Consider the following 14,574-nt stretch of genomic DNA (forward strand, 5'->3'; position numbering starts at 1 on the left):
GCTCGATATGTAATTTCAGCATAGGAGATATAGTGGACATTTGTGTAAATATAATATAGATTATATATTTGAGATGCTAATAGTCTAGATCCTCTGCTAGCTCGTAAGAAGTATCGAACGTTATTACGCAATTTTGATACTTAGAAAAAAATCTTTATTAAAATCGTAAATAGAATTAAGTCGCGATCGCAAAGTTTGATGGAGTTATCGATTCGGTTTTGCTTGAGTTTTTATACAGTCATATAGCTAAAACGCGTTTATCTGTAAATATTACGAGAATACATTTGCGATACATTTTTAATCGAATATTGATTCTAATCAGCAATAGAGATTATCTCAAGTATAACACTTGGAATAAAATTAATTTATCAAAATACGATCATAGTTGATAATTTTTAATCATCGTACGTATCTTAAACTTAGACATACTTTCATATACGATTTCCATAAGTTATCCTTATCAGATTACAGAGAAGCGTTCTTGGATCTATCTATCTGACATGATACTTTGTTTCAAAATGAACCGCTCTTTTTTAGTTCGTCGATATAGCGCTATATGGCGCGCGCATTCGACTGCATCTTAGAATTTGTTGTTTCTGATCTATCAAGAGATGCCTGTCATTGTAATTTATGGTATGAATTATATTCATTGTGTTGAATGTCAATGATATTAGTTAATTCTGGAAAATACATAATTGCAAGTCCGACGATTTCGTTCGTTTCTCAATGAAAGTTCTGTGCATATAAGATTCCTATAATTATATTTTAAATATCTCGCCCGTAATGCCTTGACAAAAGGAATTTGGCTTCTGAACTCGCTGCATTTATTTGATAAACAAGCTATCTTTCGTTTGACAGGCTTGTCTAAACAAAAGTATCGGGAAACATTTAACAATGTCAGCCACCGAAACTACGGTCATTTTCGCAAAACTGGAAGCATTGAAAGACATCAAGTACATATACGAATTTGCATATACAAAGTCTTTCTTTAAAGACGATGAAATGTTTTAAACAATCCGAAAAGTTTAACGTGCCTTTGTGCAACGTCACTATAGTGAACTGTAATACGATTCAATTTATTTTTTTCTAAAACAAAACTTCTAAATATTTTGTGTACTTTGTTAGGTCGAAAACACTCCAATTGGAAAAGATGAAGCAAAGAATCTTGCAAGAAGTAGAACAAACTGAACAAGAAGAAAAGTGTTTGCTGGAGTATAAACAAGAAATGGATCTTCTTATGCAAGAAAAAATGGCACATGTCGAAGAATTACGTCAAATACATGCGGATATAAATGCGGTATGATGAAACATAGATCTAACAATATCTTGGTTTTAGATTATAGGTGTAATTATTTATGTAACTATGGTAGATGGAAGCTGTTATTAAACAAGCAGAAGAAGCTAGAAATAAAGCAAGAGAGACAGCAAAATTAATCCATAATAACGATTATCAACCTCTAAAACATGATATTGATCGTATGCGTAGGGAATTTTTAGGATTGGAAAGGTTACCAGAATTATATGAAACAGAATCTGATCTCATTTCACCAGAGTAAGTTGAAATGTGAAATAAATATAAGCTGTCTTGAATTGAATTATTAAACTATTATAATTATTATAACAAAGATTGTTTGTTCATAGCTACTTTGACCGTCCAATGCAAAAAGCAGAATGGAGGGTCGAAGTAAGGGGAGAAGATTTATTACCCCCTCTTACTCTGCACCATCCTGGTCACCCAGGTGGTTCCACACCTTTCCTTGCTCCTCAACCTCTTCAAGGTCCAAGTAAGCCAGAACCAAGACCATTGCCACCAGCCCCAGGCCCACCTGCTCCAACATTCAGGTACCACTGGTATATCGCAATTTTATATTATATTTCTATATAATACATAAGTCACATTAGCCAACTAAGTTAGTTGTATCCAATATACTTAACTTTATAAAAATTTTATTGACAGTGACAAATAACAAAAGTGCTCTATATGTTACGATACATTAAAATATACTATATATAGTAGTATATTAGCTTTTATGTTTTGTGTCTTTGCTTTTAGGCAACAACCACCCCCTATGAAATCATGTTTATCATGTCACCAACAAATTCATAGAAATGCACCAATCTGTCCCCTTTGTAAAGCTAAGTCGCGATCACGTAATCCCAAGAAGCCAAAGAAAAAAGACTAATTATATTTATAAGTGTTATTTATACTATGAACCATCAAGCATTTCTATCACATAATTCTAAGGGTATGTGTTAATGCTTTTTTTATAACTTAAAATAGTTTGACTACTATAAAAACATGCATCCATGCAAAGTATATAAAAGTGTTTGCAAAATGTATGTATTTATAGTAATGTTTTTAACTTTTCTTAGAAATTCATTTTTGATTTTTATAATATTTGTATCAACCAGTTGTAAGGCACTGAATTTTCGCGACCATAATTAAATAATTTTTACCATCAATAAGATATACAAATAAATCTGCACGTTTCTTAAGATTTTAATTAGTTTTTTATATTCATTTTTATAAAACAGTAATTGATGCAAAGATCATTTCTTCAAATACAAACACATATTACTTTAGGCGCATCCTTTATTGCACACGTCGTTTTATATAATTATTTTAGCAAATATATATACATTTATTAAAACGTTTTAGTAAAACGTACTTCACTAACTACAATTATTTTAATGCAAAAATTTATAATTCTTTTTTAATTTGTAACCTTATCCAACTTTTTTCATTCATAATACTCACTGAGTTTATTCAACTGTAGTACAAAACATCATTCAATTATTTATGGTAAGTACTTACAAATCCAGATTATTCTGTGAAAAACATTTGTAACTGTTAAATTTAATTGCACCCTTATTTTTATATAAATTGAGCTAAATATCAGTCTTTCTATGTTATTATGATAGGTATATTCATATAAATTTAAAAACTATGCACAATATTTTTAAACAAATTTTTCCATAAAAAATATACTTGCGTGTGTATACTTGTATAATTTTCATGTATTGAATCATATCATAAAATCGTAATAAGTGTTGTAGAATTTTTTTTTTTTTATCATATTGTATTATATATCATTTTCATTTTGTAATTTTACTTTATAAGATTGACTCTAAAACTGAACAAGTTCATTATTACATTATATTATTCTAAAAACTACACGACCCTGGTTATATTCTTTCATTGTTACCTACATATTTATGTATATAAAATATGTATTTTAAGAAACCTGTAAATATCCATAAAAAATATACTTGCATTTCGTAATATCATAATTGCATTTATATTAAACTCTTAATGGCAGCCATATGTTATGTATATAAGCTCGAAAAAAATAAAATCGAACTTAGAGTGTAGTACTCACTACACTTTATCACATCCCTCATTTTTGTTATTTTTATGTGAATCATTTGATCCTTGAGCATCATTAGATTTGAAGTGAACTAATGGAATTTCCGCGTCTTTTGATGGAATTATTACCTTTGGCGGAACCAACCGTTCGTTTACAATTTGTAACCATATCATACATATTATCAATGTTAAACCAGTAACACCAAACGTATGATATGTTCCAAAACGAGTATAAATTACACTAACAAATATTGGACCTAACACACGAGAAGCACATCCAGCACCTGTCATAAATCCCATCCAAACTCCTTGAGGACGAGGTCCTAATACTTTACTGAAGATAGTTTGTATTAAAGTGACACCTAATGGATATCCTATAGTAGTGAATCCGTACCCAATGAAAAACTGTGTGACGGTAAGTTGCGGTGTATAGGTACACCATTCTTGAGTATGTGGACATCCTACGATGTCTATACCATCGGCATCTTTTGTAATGTTGTTAAATGCTATAAAATAAAATAATTTTAATGTCTCTAAATTTAAATATTATATAGAATATAAATGAGATGCTCTGTTTATTTCTGTACATACGTCCGTAATCAGCAATTTTCGGAGGGTCTGGCCCCCATGGAATATATAAAATTCTTCCTATTACCATAAACAAAAATCCACCCCACAACATTACCTTACGTTCATTAAATCTGAAAATATTTAAGAAATAAATAAGGAGTCATTTTCCTGCAACATATCTCCACAAAAAATTGATACCTTTTGCATAAAGGTTCGATCATAACAAATGTAATGCATGACATAATAGCTCCAATACTCATTAGTAGACCCATATAATATAGAGATTCCGTTTTCGACCATGCAAATTGATCCATAGTTAAAGAAGTACCAAGTCTATAAAGAAATAAGAGTATAAAATATGACATAAAAAGATTTTATATTTTGAAATTGTACTTACGTTTCAAGGAGGACAAAATTAAATACTAAAACAAAAAAAGCACATATTAATGTCACTGCTGCCAGAATGTCTGGTTTTATAGACTTCAGGGTTTCTTCTTCTGTAATTAATAGATGAATGTTTCAATGTTATTAACATATTAACATATCTAATATTAAAATATTAACATATCTATTTAATTAGAGTATTATTTAATTTAAATACATTTACCAGTTTGTTTTCCTTCATTTCTCATTGCCTCGCGAATAGCAATTCGATGTTCTGTGAAATTCCATGGAAGGAATAAAGCAAAATTAAGGATTCCCATTATAACATTTATCCAACCAGTCATAGTATACATATTAATAGGTACATTTATAAAATATACGCCCTTTTCTCCAAGAGGTGTAACTGCAGCTTGCAAACCAGGACCTACTACAAATCCTAACACCTATCACATTTTAAAACAAGCTGTATATAAAATTCTATTAACACATATGAGGAAATGTTAAATCACATTACCTGAGCTAGAGACACCATTGAAACAGCATGTGTTCTTTCTACAAATTTTGTAGCTGCTGAGAGATAAGATCGAGCTACTGCGATATTAGCTAAAAACATCATATTATATAAACAAATATCAACAATTCTTTTTTAACTGGTGATATTAAAATTAAATAAACTGCTAACCAGAGCTAACTCCAACCAAGAATCTAGCAGCTATCATGTATATTTTTTGATCACCTGGTACAATCTCAAGGACACTATATAATCCTGATGCAAATGTAAATAGAGCTAATGTTGATAAAAGTGGAAGTCTTATAGATCCCCTTCTATCTCCCCACCATCCTACTAAAGGAGAGAATAACATTTGTCCCAAAGGATTTGCTGCAACTACATATCCCATGAACTCTTTACCAGCATCTTTATCCAACTACAACATTAATCCATAATAATATTTTACATACCAAAGTTCATTTTTATTATATCTTTATCATACTTACTTTATCAAGATATGGCCATACTCCTGTGAGTATAATACTGAATCCAAGCGACATAAGAAACATAGTAAAATAAATTGCATAGATGCTTCTCCATCGCTCTTTTCTTTCATCAACAGTTTCCAACTCATCATCCACAGGAATAATATTTCTGCCAAAATAAAATATTAATATATCAATATATCAAAGTAATTAAATATTTCAGAATTTTAATGTACTTTTATATGATACCTTTTGTGAAGTAATTTCCTACACCACTCCATTAAAAGTCATATAAAATTTGCATAAAACAATGAAGCACACTCTCTTTTTACAATTATAAATTTAGTATAAATATAAATATTAATTTCTCACAATCTTTTTAACGTTAGCTGACTTCAATAATAATGTTACAAACCTAAGAAATGATAATATATAATTTTAAATATATATTTTGTTGTTAAAGATAATACATATGTCCCCTCTCACATCATTAAACTTTTGTCAAAAACAAATAAATCGCATTTATATCATTTGTATTTATATTGGAAAATACTTGTTATAAAAAAAAAGCATTGTGACATTCTTTTTAAACATTCCAATTTTATCTTGCCGAAAAGGTATTTAAAAATATTTTATGGATATAAAATGATTTACCTTCTCAAAAATACATAAAGAACAAGAAATGTTACTTACTCTATTCAATGAATAACTGAACTACTAAATTATGCTTTTATTGGATTTTAAATGAACATTTTCGATATATCAAAAATAAAAGATAGTAGAACACAGGATTTTGCGCGTGCTACTTCCTTTTAAAAATTTGCGCACACGCATGTCACTTGAGAATATTACAAACAGGCTAAATTCATCACTGTAGGCTCAAAAAAAGTTTGTCCGACGTCATCGCCAGTGTTTGTTGAATTTATTCATGTCCTCTCTCATATACCAAACAATGTAGTGCTACAACAAGTTAGATTAATGTATAGACGAATGCAAACGAACGCTCAATTGATTCACTTATTATCATGGATTGTGGAGCATACGCTTTTCATTTACATATGAATATTAATCACTAATCACGTTTCGAAGCGACTACTTTCTAACTATCAACCTTTGCTTCAATTCCACACATATATCTCTAAAAATGGATAGTTAACTCGTGACATATCCACATGTCTCTCTTCTTTGTTCAATTACGTTTAATGATATCTGTCGAAGATAAAAAGAACACGTGTTTCAAACCTACTAATATAACAGCTGATTGCTCATTTAATACATGTATACATATATGAACATGTAGTATATATATATATAAATTTATATTGCTACATAAGTGCTACATTCTTTGCTGTATAATATTTCATCTTCATCTTGTAAATATGTACCTATATTTGTATGTACGTGTTATGCAAATATGTATTTTGTAGTCTTATTGCATTAGTCCTGCATTATAAATATGTACGTTAGATGCTTTATCATTTTACAATAGAAAAATTGATGATTGGATAATTAAAATTATTTATTGAATTAGATTATACATCATGAGAAGTTTCTAACAATTTGACATCTATCTCGTGACTTTTATGACAAATAATTTTTTAGATTATATCTCAAATAGGTTATTTTTTAAAAAGAAATAGTTAATTTCTATTTTTCTTTTATTTCAGTATTCATTGGAATCAGGTCATCATGATAATATGATGTCAAATTTAATTTCACTCCATTAAAGACAGCATTTAAATTAAAAAGTAAAATTTAATATAAAAGTGCACAGTATATGTAATTGTAATAAGATGTTCATTTGGTTCAACTATAAACTACCTAATTTTATTTTGGATTATTTTACGCAACATGCATCAAATTAGTTTCTCCTAAAAATTAAATTGTACAATAATTAATAAAAATTATATTATAATGTAAAAAAAAAGTACTAATGTTTTTATGAAGAAATTATGTACAAACTTATATTATTTATATTATTAAACCTATATCTATGTGTTTAAATATTTTATTATCCAATAAATGATTACAGTCAATTATAGAAATTTATAGAACAGATATTTGTAGGAATTTATTTATAACTTCAATAATTATGATCTGTGACGAGCTTTATAGCGATGATTAGAATAATGTCTACCACAATATCGACGTTCATCTCTATCATTGTTATATCTCTTATTTCTAGGATACCAGGGGTCAGCAATGGGTGGCTTTTTTAATTCCATATTTTTAATTTTCATAAATTCTGTATCTTTCTCAGTGTATCGATCTTTAAATTCCTCTTCACATTCTTCTAAAAATTTTTTTTGTTCATCAGTTAGGTTTTTTTCTCCCATAGCATCTCCTTTTGTTTATGTAAATTTGATAACAACAATAGTATATAGCTGTAAAATAATTAAACAGTTTTAAGATATACAAAAATGTCAATATTAAAAAATATTAACCAAAAATATTATCATAATTTTGAAAATAAAAGTAAATTTGGTTTATCTAAAATTCTTCATTGCTTGATGTCTATAAATAGCTTACAATACGCAAATTTTTTTGTTCTGTTTATGCAACGGAAATATTAGTTTTCAATATGTATTTTAAAATTTTCTATGTTACGCAATTCTATATATCTATTATTATTATTACCTTTCTTATGTTTATTTAATTTAAAATTTTGACTGTGTACTCGTCACTTCGTACAAATTCAAAACTCCAAGATCTAATGTCGTTTTATAGGTTATATTTATATTCACAGACAGAAATTGCAATTTTACATCGATTACATCATCTGTGAGACATGATGCTTTTATAAATAACATTTATATTTTTTAGTAAATATAATTATTTCTAAAATTTGAGTATGTTTGCTATTTTTACGTATAAAATAAATATATTGAATTATATAATTAATAAATCATCTTTCAAAATATAATACGGCTTTTAAATAAGTAAAGGATAATTTATTCGAACTAAATATAAAGTATGAATATTAAAACATATTAATGAATATAATGAAACATAAGATTTATATTTAATAAAAATAAAATTTAATAAAATAAAATTTTAATTTAATAATAATAAATAATAAATACATAAAACAAATGAAAATAAAGCGTTTCTATGTATATACATATCGATATGGCATCAAACATGGTATTCTCATGTGAACTAGGCTTAAAAGATTTTGGCGGTACAACCGTCAGCGTTGTGTCCTAACTTATAGTTATATGTATGCTATTCAGCTGAATTTTGTAGTACGCTATACATTGAAAGAACGAGAAAACGTGTTCATTTGTAATTATTTTTTAAGGTACAAATACATTCCTAGCGCATTTATTTGGACATAAATATAAGAAGTTCGTATTTTTTTTAAGAGTAATAACTTCTGTAGAAAAATTCGATAAAAATAATCGATTTTATACAATATGATATCCGCTATTATACCAAAGGCAGAAAGTTACGAGATAGAGAAACAAATACAGGATGAAAATGATGGGGGAGAAATATCCTTAAATAGTCGAGTTATCGAAGAAAATAAGGGCACAGGTAAGAAATAAAAATAATTTACAAAAATACATAGTTTGTAGTTTGAACCATAAGGGTTAAATTTAATTTATATTCATCAGTGACTGACGCTATGATACTTCAAGAAAATGGTAACGATAGGAAAAAACTACGTAGTGGGAAGTATATTAGTATAGATCCCACATCTGATTTGAATAAAATTAATGCAGATGTGATTAAACATCCATCACCACAACAAAGGTCCCAGTCAAAAAAATGTGTTAAAAGAAAAAGTAATGAAAGTGAAGAGTTCGAAGCAAAATCTCCTATGTTAATAGAAAAAGAAGAAATAATATGTGATGGTAATACTGATTTAGTAGTAAAGCAAAAACAATCAGATTCAAGTGATGAAGCTGAGAACATCCTAAAGAAAATTAAAACTGAGAATAACGATACAACGAATATAGAAGAATCCAAAATATTGCCCCAGAAACCTGTCAATGTACATCAAAAATGTGATTATTGTTGTCAAAAGTTAACAAGCATAGATATAAAAATATATCCAGGGCATCCTAATGGTGCAGTAGAAGAAATGATTGCATTAACAGATCCTAGATTATCTTTATTCACAGGAGAAGAAGCTATGGTTCATGAAAGTGACGAAAGGCCACAAAATAAATTGACTCACTTCTGGTAGGCATTCCTTATAATAGAAAAATTACATAAATCTATTTTCTCTTAATTAAATTTCATTTTATGTATGTTGTCTTCTTTTTTCTTTTTATAGTGTATATGATAAGAATGGTCATTTATGTTCTTTTGATACTGGTCTAATTGAAAAGAATGTGGTGCTTTATTTTTCTGGTTATATGAAACCTATTTATGAAGAAAACTCATGTCCAGAAGGAGGTGTGCCTACAAAAGACATGGGACCAATAAATGAATGGTGGGTGTCAGGATTTGATGGTGGAGAATTGGCACTTGTGGGATTCACCACAGCATTTGCAGAATATATACTGATGGAACCTGCTGAGCCATATGCACCATTTATGGATTCTGTAAAAGAAAAAATTTACATGAGCAAAATAGTTATAGAGTTTTTATTAGATGAAATAAACCCTACATATGAAGATTTATTGAATAAACTGCAGGTAAAAATTTTTTCACTTTTTTTAACATAAGATATTTCACATTTTGATGTATTAACTTTTATCAAAACATATTTTTTAGACGATAGTTCCACCAAAAGGATTGGCTAGATTTACAGAAGATTCTTTGTTACGGTATGCACAATTCATTTGTGATCAAGTTATTTCTTTTGATGCATCAGCAAGACCAGAAGATCCTTTATTAATTACAAGCCCGTGTATGCGTGCGTTAGTAACTCTTGCTGGTGTAACATTAAATAAGAGGATTGCGCTACGCAGAACGCAATCTAGAGATACAAAAAATAAAAAAGTCACTTGGACGAAAGCTACGACTACAAAATTAGTCAATAATATGTTTGAAACATTTTTCTCTGATCAAATAGCTACAAATAATGACAAAGAAGTATCGGTATGTAATCAAGATTCTTATAATAAATAATGTTATATGTATATATACTATGTATAATATATTGTTATAGGGACCTAAAAGACATAGGTGTGGGGTATGTGAAACTTGCCAGCAGCCAGATTGTGGAATTTGTACAGCTTGCAAAGATATGATTAAATTTGGTGGATCTGGAAGAAGTAAGCAAGCTTGCAACAGAAGAAGATGTCCAAATATGGCTATACAGGTAAGATATTTTAATAATATTTTAATAATGGCATTAATATAGAACATTTTCTTTTGTAAAATATACGTATTAAATACTTATTAATTAATTGTAGGAAGCAGATGATTCAGACCAAGAAGATGACGATTTTAATGATACATTAGTAGAAAATGTAAAGATTACTCAAAAAATGATTTTGAAAGAATTTAAACACGTAGAGAAAGAAATTACGTGGGTGGGAGAGCCAATCATAGACGATGGACGAAGAACATTTTATAACTCTGTCATAGTTGTTGATGAAGAAATAAAAGGAAATGATTGTGTTTTAATTGAATCAAATGATCCTACTGTACCATTACAAATAGCTAAGGTCATTTATATGTGGGAAGATAAAAATGGTGCAAAACTATGTCATGCTAACTGGTTCAGAAGAGGTAGTGACACTGTACTTGGTGAAACATCAGATCCTTTAGAATTGTTTTTACTTGATGAATGTGACAATGTTCCATTCACTTCAGTTAAATCCAAAGCTACTGTCATTTATAAAACTTGCCCAAAAAATTGGAATGAACTAGGTATTTATATTATCTACTCTCAAGGAATATATAATGATAAATTTTAGACATTAGTTGATTATATTTCAGGAAATGTATTGCCAGAAGATGAAATACAAAATAAAGATGGGAAGACATTCTTTTATCAAAAAAAATATACTCCAGAAACAGCTCGTTTTGAGGATTGTGCTTCAGATCCTGAATGCCCACGGAAAGAAATCAGTCATCGTTTTTGTCCTGCCTGTGTACGTTTTACTACATTGCAATGTTATTACACACCAAAAGTCTTTAATAGGGAAGAAGAGAAGAGCAGCAAGGAAGTGACATACAGTATGGCAAAATATAAGGGCGAAGAATTTAGAGTTGGTTCTACTGTATTTTTAATGCCAGCGGCTATAAAGTATAAATTTACATCGACGTATCATATTTCTCCCAAAGTAAAGAAAGGGAAAGTAGATGAAGATATGTATCCCGAATATTATCGCAAATCATCAGACCATGTGAAAGGATCTAATTATGATACACCAGAACCATTTCATATTGGATACATAAATTCAATCTATGCAACCACTAATAATAAATTGGTTGCATCATCTGATATATGGATTAAAATAAATAAGTTGTATCGACCAGAAAACACACATAAAGGACTCACATTAATGCAACAAGTTGATCTCAATACGGTATATTGGAGTGAAGAAGGTAAAATATTACTTAAAAAATTCAGAAATTATATAAATTAATATAAGTCAATTAACATATTTTTTAACTAAAAAATTTCAGTTTGTGATGTTAAATTTTCGGATGTAGCCGGAAAATGTTATCTGGCGTATTCAGAAAATTTAGATCAGTCTGTAGAAGAATGGACTGCTGCTGGTCCAAATCGTTTTTATTTTTCTCAAGCATATAACGCCTTAGAAAAGACGTTTGTTGATCCACCATACTATGCTATGAATATTGGAAAATCTGTGATTGGGAAAGGGAAAGGAAAAGCAAAGTGCAAAAGTAAAAAAGTAGAGAATAGTAATAAGAAAATAGTTGATAAACCTATAGGTTATTGTAAGGTGATAAGAAAGTTAAAAACGTTAGATGTTTTTGCTGGCTGTGGTGGTTAGTATAACCCTTAAAATTTAATTGCATGAGGTGCTGAAAATTTCCTAAAATTGAAATTGCATTATAGGATTATCTGAAGGATTACGACAAGCTGGTATTGTTGATAACCAATGGGCAATTGAAAGAGACGAACCAGCTGCATGTGCATATCGACTCAATAATCCTAATACAACAGTATTTTGTGAAGATTGCAATGTACTTTTATCGAAAGTTATGAAAGTAAGTTTAACTAACAATGCAAAATTATAAAAAAATACGATATATATAATATAAAATATATTTCTATCTTTTGTAGGGCGACCTTTGCGATAATAATGGACAACGTTTACCTCAGAAAGGGGAAGTAGAATTATTATGTGGTGGTCCACCTTGCCAAGGTTTTAGTGGCATGAATCGTTTTAATTCACGGCAATATTCGTTATTTAAAAATTCTTTAGTTGCATCATGTTTGTCTTATTGCGATTACTATAGACCAAAATTCTTTATTATGGAAAATGTTAGAAACTTTGTATCTTTTAAAAGAAGTATGGTACTCAAATTAACGTTAAGGTGCCTTGTACGAATGGGTTACCAATGTACATTTGGTATTCTGCAAGCTGGAAACTACGGTATTCCGCAAACAAGAAGGAGGTATATAACATTTAAATTATATCGATTAATTGTTTTGGCATATATATTCTTTATTCATTTGTTTCTAGATTAATAATATTAGCTGCTGCACCTGGAGAAGTACTTCCAAAATACCCTGAACCAACCCATGTATTTAGCAAACGGGCTTGCCAACTAAGCGTCATTGTTGATAATAAAAAAGTAATTAAATTAGTATTAATGTCTACATAAATTTAATTAATTAAATCGTCTACCTAATGTATTTATTAATACATTTGCCTAAGTTCGATAACATATTTTATGTCTTTTTAATAGTATTCATCAAATTGTGATTGGATAGAGTCAGCACCATATAGAACGATTAGTGTTCGTGATGCAATGTCTGATTTACCTAATATCCGGAATGGATGGAATACGGAAGAAATGGCTTATAGCGATGAGCCAATATCCCACTTTCAAAGAAAAGTAAACAAAATAACAGTAACTGCTAATATAGCATTATTAATATTAACATAACTTTTCTTATATAATTTTCCTTATGTTTGTTTACAGGTGAGACCTAAAGAACCAGATGCAATATTGAGAGACCATATTTGCAAAGATATGGCTCCACTAGTTGAAGCGCGCATAGCACATATTCCGACTGCGAGTGGATCTGATTGGCGAGATTTGCCAAATATCGCAGTGCGTTTAAGTGATGGAACATACTCAAAAAAACTGTAAATAACTTTTATTTATAATTTTTTAGATATTAGAACAGAATGATTAATTTAAAGAATAAATAACTTATTCTTTCTTTGTTATATATTGCAGAGAATATCTGTATCATGATAAGAAAGCAGGTAAGAGTTCTACTGGAGCACATCGTGGCGTATGTAGTTGTTGCGCGGGAAAGATGTGTGATCCAATGGCTAGACAGTATAATACTTTGATCCCGTGGTGTTTACCTCATACTGGAAGACGTCATAATCATTGGGCAGGCTTATACGGTAGATTAGAATGGGATGGATTTTTCGGTACTACCATCACTAATCCTGAACCTATGGGTAAACAGGTACGTATTATGTCACTTTTAAAATTTTATTCTTAAATATTTAATTCTATCGTTTATGCATAGGGCCGTGTCCTACATCCGGAACAAACCAGAGTTGTCAGTGTAAGAGAGTGTGCTAGATCACAAGGTTTCCCGGACACTTTTCGCTTTTACGGAAATATACTTGATAAACATCGTCAAATTGGTAACGCAGTTCCACCACCATTGGGTGCTGCTTTGGGTTTCGAAATTAGAAAATGCCTCGAAGATGACGATGCCGATCATATAGAAAAAAAGGTGGAAGATTTTCAAGATTGATAAGAATATTATAAATTTAATCTTTATAAAAATTAATAATAGCATACTAAGTTACAAATTTTCTTTTATCTATATAAATTTATCCGCATGTGTTCAGTAAAAATATGTGGATGTTTTTACTAGTTACATAACCAAAAGTATTGTGATGCATATTTGTTATGTAATATTAGTCGCAAGAATACTACGTTTATTTCTATATACAAAATAATTTCCGAGAATAGATAGCAGTATTTTAAGTTAACTTATCAAAATATTTCTCAATATATTTAAGACTTTGTATGTATTAAAAGCCATTTTATATAAAAAAAACATTTGTGATTTTATTACGTCATATGTATATATTGTATCTTTTCAGTTATATGTTAAAATATTGTTTACCAATATAATTTTATTAGTT

At 29.3% G+C, this 14,574-nt stretch overlaps 4 protein-coding genes and 1 long non-coding RNA gene across 13 annotated transcripts; 3 read left to right on the plus strand and 2 right to left on the minus strand.

Annotated features, from left to right (window-relative positions):
* Positions 1-494: 494 nt before the first annotated feature.
* LOC100740741 (zinc finger C4H2 domain-containing protein) lies at positions 495-2,188 on the plus strand. 8 transcript variants are annotated; one of them, XM_033320405.1, is made up of 5 exons: positions 495-633; positions 1,126-1,297; positions 1,371-1,552; positions 1,627-1,851; positions 2,054-2,188. In XM_033320405.1, exons 1-5 carry the CDS (start codon positions 557-559, stop codon positions 2,181-2,183), a joined length of 786 nt encoding a protein of 261 aa, XP_033176296.1. In that variant the 5' UTR covers positions 495-556; the 3' UTR covers positions 2,184-2,188. The 8 variants fall into 8 exon arrangements, with proteins under 8 accessions (XP_033176296.1, XP_033176297.1, XP_033176298.1 ...); XM_033320406.1 differs by having other exon boundaries at positions 532-633; positions 1,627-1,842; XM_033320407.1 differs by having other exon boundaries at positions 542-633; positions 1,642-1,851.
* A 522-nt stretch (positions 2,189-2,710) lies between these two features.
* On the minus strand, positions 2,711-6,528 carry LOC100740864 (major facilitator superfamily domain-containing protein 8). 2 transcript variants are annotated; one of them, XM_024367233.2, is made up of 10 exons: positions 5,990-6,528; positions 5,546-5,711; positions 5,318-5,465; positions 5,058-5,247; positions 4,836-4,924; positions 4,545-4,764; positions 4,335-4,434; positions 4,136-4,270; positions 3,959-4,068; positions 2,711-3,873 (listed from the first exon to the last, which is right to left on the minus strand). In XM_024367233.2, the coding sequence occupies exons 2-10, from the start codon at positions 5,575-5,577 to the stop codon at positions 3,380-3,382; spliced, it is 1,518 nt and encodes a 505-aa protein (XP_024223001.1). In that variant the 5' UTR covers positions 5,578-5,711; positions 5,990-6,528; the 3' UTR covers positions 2,711-3,379. The 2 variants fall into 2 exon arrangements, with proteins under 2 accessions (XP_024223001.1, XP_003489081.1); XM_003489033.4 differs by having other exon boundaries at positions 5,004-5,247; positions 5,990-6,527.
* A 21-nt stretch (positions 6,529-6,549) lies between these two features.
* Positions 6,550-7,037, plus strand: LOC112212764. The gene is made up of 2 exons (XR_004461605.1): positions 6,550-6,689; positions 6,964-7,037. It is a non-coding gene; the product is annotated as an uncharacterized LOC112212764 (long non-coding RNA).
* Positions 7,038-7,288: 251 nt separating this feature from the next.
* Positions 7,289-7,680, minus strand: LOC100740983. Its single transcript, XM_012385043.3, has one exon. It carries the CDS (start codon positions 7,630-7,632, stop codon positions 7,387-7,389), a length of 246 nt encoding a protein of 81 aa, XP_012240466.1. The 5' UTR covers positions 7,633-7,680; the 3' UTR covers positions 7,289-7,386.
* Positions 7,681-8,470: 790 nt separating this feature from the next.
* LOC100741065 (DNA (cytosine-5)-methyltransferase PliMCI) lies at positions 8,471-14,486 on the plus strand. Its single transcript, XM_003489034.4, has 15 exons — positions 8,471-8,833; positions 8,914-9,484; positions 9,579-9,942; positions 10,022-10,348; positions 10,419-10,571; positions 10,666-11,125; positions 11,195-11,806; positions 11,888-12,214; positions 12,285-12,436; positions 12,513-12,847; positions 12,916-13,027; positions 13,142-13,291; positions 13,379-13,545; positions 13,640-13,880; positions 13,944-14,486. Exons 1-15 carry the CDS (start codon positions 8,713-8,715, stop codon positions 14,175-14,177), a joined length of 4,326 nt encoding a protein of 1,441 aa, XP_003489082.1. The 5' UTR covers positions 8,471-8,712; the 3' UTR covers positions 14,178-14,486.
* Positions 14,487-14,574: the final 88 nt, after the last annotated feature.

Source organism: Bombus impatiens, unplaced genomic scaffold (assembly GCF_000188095.3).
Source record: "Bombus impatiens unplaced genomic scaffold, BIMP_2.2 scf_0317, whole genome shotgun sequence".
NCBI classification, from domain to species: domain Eukaryota; kingdom Metazoa; phylum Arthropoda; class Insecta; order Hymenoptera; family Apidae; genus Bombus; species Bombus impatiens.

Bases quoted from the DNA above. Each gene is read 5' to 3' on its own strand.
- LOC100740741 (XM_033320405.1), top strand. From the start codon at position 557: ATGGCGCGCGCATTCGACTGCATCTTAGAATTTGTTGTTTCTGATCTA. The intron at 634-1,125 runs GTATGAATTATA...GTACTTTGTTAG, and splicing joins GCCTGTCATTGTAATTTATG to GTCGAAAACACTCCAATTGG. The intron at 1,298-1,370 runs GTATGATGAAAC...TAACTATGGTAG, and splicing joins TACATGCGGATATAAATGCG to ATGGAAGCTGTTATTAAACA.
- LOC100740864 (XM_003489033.4), bottom strand. From the start codon at position 5,577: ATGGAGTGGTGTAGGAAATTACTTCACAAAAG. The intron at 4,765-4,835 runs GTAATGTGATTT...AAAATGTGATAG, and splicing joins CAATGGTGTCTCTAGCTCAG to GTGTTAGGATTTGTAGTAGG. The intron at 4,271-4,334 runs GTAAGTACAATT...ATTTCTTTATAG, and splicing joins AATTTTGTCCTCCTTGAAAC to ACTTGGTACTTCTTTAACTA.
- LOC100740983 (XM_012385043.3), bottom strand. From the start codon at position 7,632: ATGGGAGAAAAAAACCTAACTGATGAACAAAAAAAATTTTTAGAAGAA.
- LOC100741065 (XM_003489034.4), top strand. From the start codon at position 8,713: ATGATATCCGCTATTATACCAAAGGCAGAAAGTTACGAGATAGAGAAA. The intron at 10,349-10,418 runs GTATGTAATCAA...ATATTGTTATAG, and splicing joins ATAATGACAAAGAAGTATCG to GGACCTAAAAGACATAGGTG. The intron at 13,028-13,141 runs GTAATTAAATTA...TCTTTTTAATAG, and splicing joins TCATTGTTGATAATAAAAAA to TATTCATCAAATTGTGATTG.